We start from the raw sequence: 15,965 nt of genomic DNA on the forward strand, positions 1-15,965 counted from the left end.
AACATCAGCAACGAATTCCATCTTTTCAAAGTACTGTTTGGGTCAAATAAAACATGTCTGTCGGCCATACTGACCTGCAGGGCTCCTCAAGGCTGACTGTCTTAGAGATACGGACTAGCTGTAAGGTCCAGTTGAAGGAAATCAAGAAGCTAAAGCATGTACCTTTGAAAAGGGTGGCGGGAGGCCAGGACACGGGCAGTGCCCGTCCTGGTGAGGGCCCTGCTCAGCGGCGGTCAGTCGCGTGGCAGATCAGGATCCAGCTCACCAGGGCGTGACCGAGGGCCCCTGCTCCATCCAATTCACTCACACCTCTGACCTCAAGTTAGCTTCCTGGGCAGGCCTGCCTTCTGGGAGTGAACACACTGATCCTAGGCCCAGGAGAGTTCCAGCACAGAGGGCCACACCCAAGCGAGGGGGCAGAAACCCAGAGCTGGCTGCCGCGAGTGTGGCGGAGGCACCTCTATCCCTGAGAGACGGGTGCACCTGCAGGACTGACGCACCAGGCTTCGGTGCCTCCCCAGCCGGACCGGTAGGAGACCCCAGGAGCAGGCAGCCTTAGGGAGGCCCCGACCTGATCACCCACGTCCATGGAGATCCCACTGCCCGGACCACAGTCAGTACTCAGCAAGCATTAACCCTTCCCAAAAAGGGCTCCCTCTTCCAAAACGATAAGCAGCCAAGCTTCTACAGCGTATGCTAACAGGGACCGAGGCTGCTCCAAACTGTGCCACGCGTCCCACCTTTGAGGGTGCCTCACCCCAAGCCCAGAGCTCTCCTCTCGTAAGCTCTCCCTGCCCCACACCCAAGCAGAGCTGATCACTCCCTGGCTTTTGTCACAGCCCAGACCCGGAACTTACCTCCAGCACCAATCATGACTTTCTGTTTTTAACGCGCGTTCCCTCCCCCACATGGGAGCTCCATATCAGGAAGGCAGTGTTCACCTCTGCGTTCCTGGCGCCCAGCCCGAGGCTAGGCTCAGCAGCTGGTGGAGGAAGGAATCTGCGTCTCCTTTAATTCAGGCCTTACTCCATAGGCCCAGCATCTCCTGGACTCTCCTCTTGGATGCCTGCAATCCCTCAACCCAGTGTGTCCCAACTGAAAGCTCATCTTCCCACCTCCTCCACCCCAAAACATCTCCGCTTTCTCCCCTTTTCCCACAAACTCAGCAAACTGCCCTACCATCCCATGGTTGCTCGTGCTCAAGACCTGGGTCAGGGGGACCTCTGCGGCCTTTTCCCTCATCCACAGATCCAGCAGCCATCAAGCCCTTCAAGCCATCATGCCAACCCAACCTTCCCAGCCTCTCTGCCTGCTCTTCCCCAACCCGAGTTCTGTCACCTCGGTCCTCGTCACCATCACCTCTTATCTGGACTTCAGCACCATCCCCCCTGCCAATCCATCCTCCAGGGGGCAGCCGGAGGGATCTCTCTAAACTTAAACCTGATCCTGTCATCCCCCCGCCCCATCCTTAGCTTTTCAGTGGCTCCTCACATGCCCTGAGGACAAAACCCAAACTCTACCAAAAGGTCCACAGGACCTGCCCCAGCTTCCCTCTCCCCAGCTCCTCCTACCCCACCGCCTTCCAGAACACGACACTCGGCCAGGCTGTACTCTTTCAGTTCCTTGATTGCGCTTTAGAACAATTTCTGTCGACTTCCAAACTAGCTTGGCTCTTCAGTGGATGGGCCAGAGGTTAGCCGGAAGTCTCACTTCTATTTAGTTAACTCAACCTTCCACTTAGTAACCACCAAAGCAAGGCAAGAGTATCAAAATGCAAGAACGGTAAAGAATAAAACCTCCACTCTCTCCTGACCAGTTTTGATTCAAAGTTTGGTTGCAAGACATAAAGGGCATTGAAGATTGCCGAAAAGCCGTATGGTCCACCCATTTCTCTGGACCAAATGGCACACGTTTTATTTCTGGACCATTGAAGAGCTCTGTACTTGGTCTACATTGTTTTGGTCCCTCGCACTGTACTAATCTGGGCCCTCAGCCTGCATTAAGAGATATGATGGAAAACGGGTCACAAAAAATTCACTAGTATTTTACTGTGGGGATGGAGTCACTTACTGTTCCCTTTGGGAAAATCTACAAGAGCAATGTCTCTCTGACAATGACAAGTAAAACTGGGCTTCTCCTGAGTTACTAGCTTGTTTTGTCTTGCGAGCAATGTGAATCTTATGTCCATCAAAATTGTTTTTCCCTTTTTCCTTTGGCTACCAGGAAGCTTACAGCCAAAACCTGAATGCTAAATTTAGTATCTGAGAAGAACTTTTCAGCATGAACTTCTGTCTACTAATTCTATCTCTGTCCTCATATCACTACCCTATTCCTTTCCCTTTCACCCTGATTTTATCCCTAGTTTTCTCACTATGGGGAACAAGTAGAAAAAGAAGGGGAAAAGGGTAGGAAGGCAACAACTCTCTCTGTTTTTTTTGGATCATGTTGCCAGATAAATGGATGTCAGAGCATCAGAGGGGTAAGAGCCAGACCTGTCCTTCTCTTCCAGGACCAGAGCCATCTCCAGATCCCCCTCGTGCATCTTCTTCATCTCTGAAAGCTTGTTTTCCAAGCTTAATCGAAGAGCCTTCTCTGTTTCTGTTCCAGCAAAGGCCTTTTCCAGCTCTGCTTGGGCGGCTTTCACATCCTAGAGTTAAATTAAACGCATTTGATGTAATTTTTCAATACAATTGGGAACACTTTGAAAGGAAATTGGATTAAAATATAAATATTTATGACTTTTTCTCCAGCACATTTCCCCTCCCTGAATTGTACTACACATGGGGAGAATCAGTAATAAATACATTCACCAGCCATTTTTCCCCTCTTGTATCCTGAAGAGTAATAGGCATTTCCAATGGAAAAGACTCTACAAGACCCGTATTTTGGGTTTTGAAAAATCCGATCAATATTTACAGTTTCAATGAGAACGAGGAGAAATGTGCCTCTCAATACCTAAACATACATAAATTCCTAGGAGTCACCATAATCTCCATGCAAATTCATCCCACACCCCACTGCCCCCTCACTATTTTTAAGGTAATGACTACACAACTCTAAAGTGCATTTTCTGTATCTCCAAGGTGATTTAGGTGGTAAAAAACTCTTATGTTCTTCCTGAGAGCTCAGAGAAGCCAAAAAGGAAATTGCCTAAATCACGCAGGCAGCGTCTGTGTTAGGGAAAAAGGTCCTGGTGCTCAGGAAAGTGACCGAATAGTAGATGTGAGTCTCCAAGCCCTCATGCCACTGCCTCTGACTGCATCACGAAGATGAAAGGCAAATCGAACTGGATTCAAAACCCAGCTCTCCCACCACTTATTTGCTGGGTGACCTTGAGTAGTCCCTTAACCTCCCTGAGCCCGTTTCCCAACCTATAAAACAGGGATAACCACCGTCTCAAAGAGTTGCTGGGAGACTCTGTCAAATGCCTGCTGTGTCACAGGAAGCTCAAAAAAATGCAGGCTTCCTCTTCCCTGCCCTTCCCTCCACGGTGCCTCGTCCACCACCGTCTCCCCAAGAGGGTGACAGCCTGTCAATATCAACGATAGCTGGGGAAAACCACTTCCCCATATTCTGAGACAAAAAACCAGCAAAAACTATTATTTACTGAGGGCCTACTGATGCCGGGCTTTGAGCAAGGAGCTTTATTTATACTATCTTTGATCCTCACTCAATCCTAGAAAGTTACATACTGACAGAGAGACTCGACCAGCCCAGAATGCAGGCTCTACAGCCAGACCACCTGGCACTTACTACCTGGGTGACCTTGCGCCAAGTGACTTGGCCACTCTGTGCCTGTGTCATCATGTTTTTGGTTTTGTTCTTAAAAAGGGATAGTAAAAGTATTTACCTCATTCGTTTACTGAAGGGATGAACTAAGTCAGTGTATGAAAAGGCTGAGAAGGGTGCCTCACACATGGTAAGCCCTCCATAAATCGTTAGTTCACTGCGGTTATTACAATTCCTATCGCAGGGCAGACACCACTGGCCTCATTTCACAGATGAAGCAGCAGAGGCGCGGAGAAGGCAAATGTCTTCTCCAAGGTGACAAGCTAGTGACAGAGCAGGGATTCAGCCCAGTACTGTCAGTCACGCCGCTACCCTAAAACCTGGGGAAGCACTTACCGGGAAAAATAAGATGACTGAACCAACAGATTAAGTCTCTTAAAAGTCTCAGAATTACATTTTAACTAAAGTTCAGAATTTGGGCTCAGAAGACCCTCCTTTTGGTTTCAGCTCTACTGCTTATGACCAAGACTAAGTTTCCCAGCTCTCTGAGCCTGTCTCCTCATCTGTAGTTTGGACCTAGGATCTACACACCCCCATGGGGCTGATGTGAACATGACAAATGGAAAAGACCATTATAAGCTGTAAAATACAGTACAAATGAATCTGCTCTTTGTATATAGAAGTGCTTTGTGGTGTCATTTCTCCTTTTATCTGCCAAGAAGAATCAGGGTTTTGGGTAGAGAAACAACAGACTTCAAAGATCAAGAATTTAAAGGAACTGGTATCACTCGATGACGAGCTTAATATGGAGGAAAGCTTTTCAGCATCTAGGAGATAAAGTTTTTGGCCAAGGAGCGTCCTGACTCCCACCACAGGCTGAGAATGGGGGGAAAGAGGAGCTACACACAGCGGCTCCCCGAGAGGAAGCAGGCAGTGGGCACAGGTGGGATGGAGAGATGGAGGCTGGGCTCTGGGGACAGGGGCTGTGTGGCCACGCATGGCCTAGGAGTCAGGAAACCTGGCTCCAGGCTTAGCTGTGTTAGGCGGGTCGCCTCCCCTCTCCGGGCCTCAGGCCTCAGCTCCCTCTTCTGTAAAGTAAAGGAACTAAACTAGATAAAAAGAAGGGTGGTGTTGCAGTCAGGACACAGGCTGTAAAATCAGCTGTTGTAACTTAAATCCAGGACTAAACGTGGACTAGTTAGTATTTCTCTCTGTACTTCCGTGTCCTCATCTAGAGGATGGAGACAATAAAGGCCAGCGTGCAGGGTGTAAGGGTATAAATTCCATATGCAAAGTGCCTGGAACGGGGCTGGAGCCCAAGAGGTGCTCAGCAAGCGGGGGCGGGGGGGCTCTTGTCTCTGCTGAAACCCTGACAGTTTATGACAAGAGGAACAAAATTCTGCCCACTCGGTTATGAACCCGCTGTAAGAAACATGTTCTCCTCAGGGCTTCCAGACTTGCCTCTTCTTTTTTTTTTTTTTTGGCCACACTGCGCAACATGCAGGATCTGGCTCCCCGACCAGGGATCAAACCCACGCCCCCTGCAGCGGAAGCGCAGAGTGTTAAGCACTGGACGGCCAGGGCAGCCCCGGACTTGCCTCTTCTAAGAGGAGCATCCTCCTGGTTAGGAGCTCTTCGACCTGCCGCACCTTCTTCTGAGCCTCTTGCTTCACCCGTTGCATTTCAGAGCCGCCCCCTTCGGCGAGGCTCTCCACTGCTTTCCTGCGAAAAGAGGCAAAGGCGTAAAATGCACACGAGTGACAGTCAGATGGTGATTCCAACCGCTCCTCCAAAGAGACAAAGAATATTTGTTGGTCACTTCTCCCACAGATCTGTGCTGAGCCTTTTTTTTTTTTTGATTAAGATTTGTAATTCAAAAGCACAGATAATGCAATATATAAGTGTATCAAGCCAACCGTGCAGTATACCTTGAACTTACACAATGTTATATGCCAATTATATCTCAATTAAAACACATACATAGGGGCTTCCCTGGTGGCGCAGTGGTTAAGAATCCGCCTGCCAACGCAGGGGACACGGGTTCGAGCCCTGGTCTGGGAAGATCCCACATGCTGCGGAGCAGCTAAGCCCGTGCGCCACAACTACTGAACCTGCGCTCTAGAGCCCACGAGCCACAACTTCTGAGCCCGCGAGCCACAACTTCTAAGCCCGCGTGCCACAACTACTGAAGCCCGTGCGCCTAGAGCTCGTGCTCCGCAACAAGATGAAGCCACCACAAAGAGAAGCCTGTGCACCACAACAAAGATCCAAGGCAGCCAAAAATAAATTAAATAAATAAATAAGTTTTTTTAAAAAATAAATAAATAAAACACATATATATGATATATACATATAGTTTGCATACTATCCAGTGATTTCCTTAGGGTGAACTCCTAGAAAGGGAATTACTAGGTTAAAGGATAAGCTCGTTTTTAAGACACTCGACAGCTATTGCCAAATTCCCCACCACGAAACTTCCGATAAAGTACACCTCCACCGGTGGCAGGAAAGGCAGAGAGCTGGTGTGACAAACCAGTGTGCAAGGAGCAGGAGACAACGAAAATAAACCTCAGGGTAAAGGTCTTCTGCCACTGGAGGGGGAAGCATCTCAAACACAGCACGACCACTCTGCGAGCACGAGCGGCAACTGAGGGCCTGAGGAGAGGAGGTCACCCGCTCTCCACGTTCCTCCACCACCTCTAACATAAAAGGCAGACTTCACATCGCCGGGCATCGTGGAACATTCTCTCTGCTTGACCAGCATGGTGGGGCTGGCCCACCAACACTAGACACAGTGCTACGACCACAGACGCCTTTCATTTTGGTTCTCGAAAAACAGTGTCGGATGTGAATTTGTGAGACACAGACTCAGAGCAGTTCTCATCAGATTTCTAAAATGACTGCGGGTTTCCAGAAGGCAGAATAATGAAGGAAATGGCTCCACCTAAAGCTAGTTTTTCAGAAAAACTGCAAGAGGATAAATCTATTCACCACCAGCCTCCCATGCCCTACTTTAAGGGTATATAACATTCTTCCAACCAGGGGCCACGTGATCAGACACTCACACATGTACAGGCCATGTGAATTTCTGACTGAGAACAATGGAAAGTCAAGAGGGCCATACTTGCTGTCTCGAACATGAGTCGCCTGCAAATAAAGACTTTATTCATATCTTGTTTCCTTTCACCAATAAGCCTTCAGAAGGCCCCAGTGTCATGATATCATTTTAATGGAATTCAATGTGAACAATTGGAAAGAAAGAACAGGGGCTCTGAGGCTGAACAGATCTGCTTCCAAATTTTGACTCTATTATGTCCTCAGTGTGACTCTGGGTAAATTACCTCTTACACCTCAGTTTCCTCATTTGAAAAATGAGATGATTACCTCTCAGAATTCATGTGCTAACACATGTGGTGGTGGCCGTAGCGCGGTGCCCTTCCTCTCTGATCTGAGTGCTGCCTGCTAGCCTGTTGTCCCCGAGGCCACCGCAGCACTGGCCCCTGCTGCGCTGCTGTAAGAGGCCTCATTCCACCCCCTCTGCTGGCATCTGAGCTGAGAATGGATCCTCTCTGGCCAGAACTAAGACCACATGGCCACCTCCTGATTACTGCTATGAAACGTCCTCAGAAATGAGCCGCCACTCCCTCAGCTCATTTCCTGATCAGTGCTGTCTGGAATTCACAGTGATGCACAATCACTTCCACCACTCCTCAAGAGGCATTATACACGGCTGGAAGATTTCTGTACTAGAAGCTTCTCCCTCCTGAGCCTTGGGCACAGGATTTTTCCAGTCCCAAGCTTCCACTAACCACCAGAAATGTTTTAGCCCTTGGGCTTTATAGAGACTTCTCTAGAAAATGGCCCGCTCGACTACCTCCCCCTCCCCCCGCCTCCACCACCCAGCAAGTGCAGATACACCGGCTCCCTCCTATCAGCCCAGATCAAACATTTCTTTTTTGCAGTCTGAATCATATACATTGTCAAGGGGCTGACTACAATTTTTAACAAGTACTGGTATTATTCAGTTTGGCTGCACTTTAGTTATACCAATAAAATATATTCCCAATAACAAATGTTCCAACTCTTCATTTATCATCTTTGTATCTCTGTAGCAATAAAATTTATACTCAGCAGTATGGCGCAATTTTCCCCTACTAATGGAATTATTGTTTTTGTTTGTGTTTTAAAGCCACAGAGACAAAATTTACTCCCGACAATATGTCTGCTTCTGTTTTTAATGTCCCCTTATTGTAAGTGAGAAATATAATAATAGAAAGCCAGCAAACTATACATTTACTCCAGAGCAAGGCAGAGCGAGCTCCAGACCAGGCCGGTCCGAGTTCTGTTACCAACCTGGGCAAGACTTCCTACTCCTCTGAGCCTCAGTTTTCTTTTCACTCAAATGGGAACACTGGCTGCCTCAAATAGCTGTCGTAAAATCAACTGCGATAAAGCATGTCAAGTGCCAGGCACAGGGTTTGGGGCAAAGCAGGATCTCAGTAAACATTTGTTCTCTCCTTCTACCCTTTCTCTCTTTATAGAATCTGGGGCAACAGATGAGATAGACAGCAAGACCTAAGGAGAGGAAAGGTTTACAGAAACAGGTCTAATCCAGCTTTCCACCCAATACAAGACAGAACTTTCTATAAACACCACCCTCGCTACCCTTTCTAACCCTCAACATTTCCTCTTGACTCTTTCCATTCTAATTATAGTTCTTTAGGAAAAGCAGGGGCTTTTCCTGTGACAGGTGCTGGGCACTTCGGGGTAAAGAAAGGCACCTTTAGCAGACGTGTGGTGGACAGAGCGCCTAGCCCGTGGCAGCTAATCCGCACAAAGGCCCCATGAAGTAGGAACAGCTGAGAAGCCAAGACTCAGAAGCCAAAGACCCACCTACTGGCAGAGCCAACCCAGAGCCCCTGCCCCTTCCACTGGCCCCATCTCCACTCAAGTAGGGGAACAGGCTCTTGGCCTCACAAGATGCACAGTCATGTTAGAGAAATGAGAATCACATACAGGAAAATAAAGAACATGAAACCTAGTGCCAGGCTAAAAGTCAGGGACTTGAGTTCTAATGCCAGCTCTGATCTTTCTAAGTGATTTTGTCACGGTCCTTCCCGTCTCCAGGCCTAAGTTCCCCCCGCTACAAAAGGTTTTCCTAGAAAGTTGCCCAGCTCCCAGGATAATGATGGAATGTACCAATAAATGGATGTGAAAGCGTTTTATAAACTGTGAAGTGTTACATACACATGGGATTGTCATTATATGCCAGAGCAGTCTGTACAGAGGTTGAGATGTGGACCACGGGCAGCCATGGGACTCAGCATGAGCCTTTATGGAGGGGAGGCGACAGGAAAGGCATCTGGGCCAGGAGGGGACGGGAAGCAGAAGAGATCTGCCAGGGCAAAGCTAGAGCAGCAGGGGCAGGACATTTGCAGTAGCTGTGCACTATCTGGGATAAAGTGTCGGTGGAGAGAAAGCTGGAGCAGTGAAGTCACTGTGACTTTCTTAAACAGAACCCCTGCCCTAGAAGGCATCCTTGCCATCGCCCTTCCCACCATTACCAAGCCCTGTGGGCTTTGCTTCCCAACCATCTCCCCAGTCCCCCCATGCAGCTCATCACAAATCTCTTGCCTAAACTACTGGCCCAGCCTCCTAACTCGACTCCCTGCTTCCACCCCTGCTCCTTCCACAAAACATTCCCCACTCAGCAACCAGAGTGACCTTTTAAAAAACAAAGCCCTGATTGTGTCAGTTGCTTAAAACCCATGACTGTTTTCCATCTGATCTCAGGATAAAGACCAAAATCTCTAGTGAGGCCTCAAGACCCTGCAAGACGAGACCGAGCCCCCCAGACTTGTCGTATCTCCTGAGACCTGCACATTCCCTCCTCCTTCAACACCTTCTCCACCCTTTCCCCTGGTCAAGGCCTACTTACCCCCAGATGCCATCTCATCTCAAATGCCACCTTCCCGGCCACACACCTACAGCTACGGACCTATTCCTGCTGCTCTAACTCTCATAGCTTCCTCCCTTTTTCTCACAGCTCTTTTCCCAACTTGTATTTATTTATCTATTACTCCAAGTATTTTATCCCCATCACTCCTTCCAGAATGTAAGCCCCACGTGTCTGTTTGGATCACGGCTCTATTTCCAGGAATCTAGGCCAGTGCCACACACGACAAATTCTTGATAAATATTTTCTGAATAAATTAATAAAGCTGGTCAGACCAAAAAGGGCCTTGGACACCAGTCTGGGCAGCTGGAAAATCTATGCATACAAACAAACACGGGCACCAGCCCCCAAACGTTCAGCTCGGTGCATTGGTATTGAGGCATGCAAGTGGTCTTTTTGAGTCTGGGTTTCCACGTGCACACGCCTGGCTAGAAACAAGTCCTGGCTGAGATCTGCAGCAGGCAGGGTGAACAGAGTAGGAAACAGACTGAATTCTGCTACTGACTTCTAGGCTTGGTAAAGTCGATTTGACTTCCTGCCCAGAGAACGATGTGCTTCCGAACAACAACAACAACAAAAGCAACCAACAAAAACAACGTGTTAAGGGAATTCCCTGGCAGTCCAGTGGTTAGGACTCGGCGCTTTCACTGCCTTGAGCCCGGGTTCGATGGGGAACAAAGATCCCGCAAGCCCAGCAGCGTGGCCAAAAAAAAAAAGTGTCAATCTAGTTTGTTCATTCATTCATTCATCACTCACTCACTCACTCAGAAAATACCACGTGTGCACAGTCAGCATAACTCAGAGAAGCCTGGGCCAGGGAACCTCTAGTCTACTCAGAGCCCACAGCAGCCCATGCCAGCTGCCGGCTGTGTGACAATAAAAGGAATTGTGTGGCCCGGCCCAGAGCAGCACAGCTGTGCCCTAGGCCAAAGGCCCCACGCCCCTGGGCAGCCGTATCCAGCAGGAGCTCTGCTGCTAGGACAGGTGAAGCATTTCCACGTAAGCTTCCAGCCAGGTCCTTGGTGGGTCAACTCTGGGGAGTCTTACTCCTCTCTCGCCAAGCGAAACTCAGCAGACTCTGGTGCCTCAGCCCGTGCCCACAAACGCCCTCTGTCACTGCACCTCCAGCACACCCCGTTCACAGGCTCACCCATCTCCAATGAGCTCCTGAGTGAAGGGACATCTCTTCTCAAATCCTCAGCGTGTGGCACATTTACGTGAGAAATGTTTATGAATGAATGAATGACCAACTGAGTCACAGACTGTATCCTCTGGACTGTGCTTGTTGTTCAATAAATATTTAAATTAATTAACTGATTGATTGACTAAAATAATAGTTTTCAAATTTTTTAAAGCAGTAGAACCCCTCTTATAAACAGAGTATTACAAGGGACCCTAGTACATAAAACACATACAGAAACGAGTGCCTCTGGTTGAAGCCCCACCCTCTGCCCCCCTGCCTCACCCACCGCAGGAGTCCTTCAGGACCCCGAGGCCCCCCAGCCTTTCACAGCAATGAAAACGAAGGAGCTGCTGATGTAACTGACAACAGGGATGGATCTCACAGACACATGGCTAAGGAAAGAGGCCAGACACAAAAGGGCGGGTGCACAGCGTACGATTCCTTTTCTATACAGTTCAAAAACAGGCAGAACTAAGCAACGCGGATGCCAGCGGTGAGCAGTGGTTCTCTTTGCGGGAGAAGGGTAAGTTCCGGGAGCACAGAGGAAGCGTCCGGGGGGCTGGTGATTGTTCTGGTTTCTGATCTGGAAGGTGGCCCACAGTTGTGTCTGCTCTGTGAAAATCATCACGCTGTACACTTACGATCGGTTCATCTTCCTGTAAGTATGTTACATTTTAAAAGTTTGTTGAAAAATAATTAAATAAAAATGAAAATTTCCTCGCGGTCCTCAGAGCCCCGCTGGAGAAGAACTGGCTTAGAAACACAAGGTTCTCTTGTACCGACGCACCCAGCCTCCGCCACCAGAACCCTGGGCGACCTGTGAGCTCGCGGCAGGGGGACAGGTACTCACGAGGCTTTGACGAGCAGCCGCTCTCTCTCCTGGAGCTCCCGCTTCAGACTCTCTACTTCCACCTTGAGCTCGATGTTCTTCCAGGCAAGATTAGGAAAGAAAAGAAACAGTGTGAAGCACAGGACATCCGAATGCCTATAGTGGGAAACCTGCTTTCAGCACGGACTGGCTCCGTGGTGCTCATAATAGACAGATATTAGATTCAAACCCTCATTAGCCTCGGGGCACAGGGAAAAGGGAATTACTGAACACTGGTGGGCCCCAAAGAAGGCCCTGGGTTTCTCAAGGCTTGGAACAATTATGTAAATTGTCCAAGCTCCCAACAGCCAGAGCATTCAAACATTCAGGCATAAATGTCATACAAGTGAGGCTGATTTAAAAATTGTTTGCCCTCCACCAGGCAAATTTACAATCAATTCTGCAGCTTGCTTTTACCATTCCAAGGCAATTACTTCTGGTTGTTTGCAATCATGCATGTGGTGGTTGTAGCAGTGGGAATGTGTTACAGCTTCAAAAAAATAAAACCTGTGGATGGATAAGCAGGAGGCCACATCACTGCCTGTCTCACTTCCATATAAGATTTCAGGGTGCTCCCTTCCCAAAGAGCCATGACCACACAGGGCCAGCTGTCTATAGGGGATACCGCAGTGCTCCCCAGCCGTCTTCCTCTGAAGTGACTGGAACAAAGGGAGACACACGTGGTCTTGGGCTTGTAACTCACGTGAGAATCCAAAGACAGAATCTTTGGCCCACGGATCACAACGTGAGGCAGCGGGGAGTGATGGGCTTCGCAAACCAGTCCACAGGCGTACCCCAGGCGGGATATTAGGTGAATTCATGCAGTCAAGAGGAAGGTCTGCGTGCGCAGCCTGCAGGACTGCTGTAAATCCAAGATTTCTCTAATCTTGCTCCTGCTTTATTTTAATAATTTATGCCAACTTTACATTTTATTCCATACTACCTGTGTATTATTTTAAAGAAAAATAACATTTCCAGTAAAATTTACAATCTCCGAGGACAGGTCTCCCTCCTTTTAGCCAAGGAGCCCTGGGGGGGAAGAGCACCCCTGACTGAGAAGTCAGCCAGAATGGAAAGGCCACAGCCTTGGGACTAGACGGACCTGGCTTCAAATTCTGCCTCCACTCCTTCCCGGGAGGAAACCGTGGCAAGTCAGTGGATGCTCGTTTATTTACTCATTCCTTCACTTCACAGACATCCACCAACCCCTGTGACAGGCCAAGCACAGGCTAAGCACCAAGGCCACCACGGTAGACAAGGCAGACACAGGCTCTGCCGTCCTGCTCACATCCAATATGAAAGTGCAAGTGCGAGCCTGTAGCTGTCCTTAGAAACACAAGCCCGGGAGGTCAGAAAGCAAGGGGTCTCCTTTCGGATCCCTCAGGTGTCACACGAAAAACAGAAAGCCCACCTGACGTGGTGGATTTGAGGATTGAATGAACTAACAAATGAGAAGAGGCTACGAAACAGGGCTCAGACTGTGTTATTTTTTTCACTGTCAAACAACAGGAACTAAAGAAGTCATCTCTGCAGCAGAACTTTTTCTAGAAGAAACTGATCTTCACATAAAGGACACTGAGTGACAGTGCACAATGTCTTCAACTGTGGTTTTGTGAAAACTGCAGAAACACCCTTCAAAGAGAAGATTCCTGTTCCAGCTCTCTGAAGGGCAGAGAGCTTCTATGTAACAGCTGATATCATATGTTCTAAGTGCTTTGCTTTCTGATGAACCAACTGGCACCCCAGCCCAGCAAATTTAAAAGAACGGACTGCTAACATGTCCACTAGACTTTTTTTTTGCAAGCTCAATACTTCAAGTTATAAACTTATATACATGGCGACCGTAATGTCTAAACCAGAAATCAAGACACCTTATAAGCATAAAATGGAATATCACTATAAAAAAGAATGAAGAAGCTCTTAAACCACTATTAAGGGAAGATATTCAAGATATTGTTAAGGAAAAATGTGAGGTACAAAGCAGAACATGCTCGCATTTATGTAAAAAGGGGGTTTGTACACATATACATACACACACAATGCTTGCTTGTATACACATAAAACTTCTCTGCCTGAGGAATTAAAGATATTGGTTAGATCCAGGGAATCTAGGAGACAAGGGTGGAAGAAAGTCTTTCCAGTATATACCTTTTATGCTTTTTGATTTTGAACCATGTACACCTATCCAAAGCTTAAAATTTAAATAAAGGTGCAATCAAATCAAGTCATCTAGCCAAACAATGGAAAAGAAGAGCTGAAACTGTGTAGTAGAATGAGGTAGGCAGAACCGGGTCCAAAACCCATCTCACAGAGCAGCTATACGACATCGAGCAAGTTGCTGATCTTCCCTGAGCTTCAGCCGCCTCTCCTGCAAGATGAGGATCATCTCCATTGTACGGGACTGTCTTGAGAATTAAAATAAGATGATGAATGCACAAATGCCCAGGACAGGTGCCTGACCAGGAGCAGGCAATTAACTTGCTTTGATTTCCTGACACCCATATTTGTTCTGAGATACATAATAATCATACTTACATACAAAATATTTTAGGTTACTGGTTTTTCTTTAAAACTTTGATTGCACCACCACTTCCTTCCAGAAAAGGGGAGATCCTCATTGTCTTTCTCTCCCACAATAAAGAAAAAGAAATCGTGTCTTGAGGGACAAGGGAGCTTTTCAATTGTTGAAAAGGCTCAGAAGTACAGTACCATCCCTCTTCAAGACAAGCCCATTTAAGTCCATCCGCTAAAACTCAAGGAGAGTTCTTTATCCTCCTTCAAAAGTTTCCACTGGTGCAAACTTCCGAAGAGGAAAAAAATGGAAGAATTCTCAGGCCAAGGGCTAATCTCCTAGAGAAAGTCAAGAAACGGGCACTAAAATATTGTTTGTACTCATGTCTTTTCAAGAAAGCCAAGTTCTTTTTTCAACTTTCAGAACCAAGGTTTGTTTTCACGCAGAGACCTCCAGGTCAAGACTTGAGATAGGAATAGACTTCTTTTTCTGACAGTCATAAGCAAGCACACAAGGAACACAGAAGAGTCAGATCACAGGAAAAATGACAAGCCTCACTTCGGGCTGCCCACGGAAGCCCCAATAAGACAATGATGATCACTGTCGAGCGTTGACTGGGTGCTGAGGCTTTTCATCTGTCAACTCATTTTAATCCACACAAATAACGCCAAGACAGAGGGATTATCACTTAACTCTGGAAGCAAGCCCAGAGAGCTGAAGTGACTTGCCTACAGTTACACAAGTTAGTTAGTAACAGCAGGATTCAATTCCAAAAACATTCTACCATTTCACCGTCTTTGTCTAAATTATAAATAATGAGAAAAAGGCAATTGAGACATGGTAAATCAGAATTCCCATTTTAAGAAGAGAGAAAGACTCCCTTAAAATTAATCTTGTATCGCCTTGCTTAATATTAAGGTCATCCTATTATCTTTGTGCTCCCTGTAATCAATTCAAATGAAGTGAAAGCAGTGCTCTCTACTCATGCCAACTCGGAGAACAAATATTAATCAAACTTCTGCTTGGAATGACTATTAGAAAAGACACTGGGGAGGGCGGCAAGAAGCAGGGCACTCACAGTTTTGTAGACGTGTTCAGTGGGGCCATCAAATTCCTGTTGCATCCTTTCCTCAAGGAAATAGATGCGGAGCTTTAGGTTAAAGTTTTCTTTCTTCAATTCAGTGATTTGCTGGAAAATAAGCACAGATGGGTCACCAAAAGTAAGATCTAAGGGACAATACCTGCATGAATCCCCACAGCTTCCAAGGCTACAAATGGAGTAAAAGCTTACCTTTGCTATAACTGTACTAACCCAGAACTAAGAGCCAAACTCAGGACAATCTGACCACTGAAATGAATGATGACTGAGTGGAGAGAGAATTCATGACTCCACACTGATAGTGAGGGAATAGGTAAAGAAAGAAAAGGAAAGGAAAAGGGGAAGCTCTTCTTTACAAAAGAAATCCAGTTAATAAATGTAGAAGAATAACAGGATGAGAAAATCACCCTTATACAACTGCTATAGTAATAACTGACTCAGGCAGGAATCATCAATGCGTAAAGCATCAGGTGGAAGAACACTGGAAGACACGATATTCCCACTGTCTCAAGATATCACCCCACAGATGGCTTGTTATTTACAAAAGGAGAGTATCTTCACCATTTAGAAACTTACTAGATACCACCCTAATCAAGAGAATATATTTAATACCACCTC

The 15,965-nt window shown here is 47.2% G+C and overlaps 1 protein-coding gene across 5 annotated transcripts in view; it reads right to left on the minus strand.

Annotated features, from left to right (window-relative positions):
- CDK5RAP2 (CDK5 regulatory subunit associated protein 2) overlaps positions 1-15,965 on the minus strand; it is a 181,442-nt gene that overhangs the window by 133,390 nt on the left and 32,087 nt on the right. For all 5 annotated transcript variants that reach the window (XM_082402197.1, XM_082402195.1, XM_082402196.1 and 2 more), the window contains 4 exons: positions 15,327-15,437; positions 11,719-11,795; positions 5,328-5,451; positions 2,493-2,647 (listed from right to left, as the gene is read on the minus strand). In XM_082402197.1, coding sequence (XP_082258323.1) covers positions 2,493-2,647; positions 5,328-5,451; positions 11,719-11,795; positions 15,327-15,437 — 467 coding nt within the window. The remainder of the gene's footprint in view (positions 1-2,492; positions 2,648-5,327; positions 5,452-11,718; positions 11,796-15,326; positions 15,438-15,965) is intronic.

This window comes from Balaenoptera borealis (assembly GCF_965194805.1).
Source record: "Balaenoptera borealis genome assembly, chromosome: 8".
Classification (NCBI taxonomy): domain Eukaryota; kingdom Metazoa; phylum Chordata; class Mammalia; order Artiodactyla; family Balaenopteridae; genus Balaenoptera; species Balaenoptera borealis.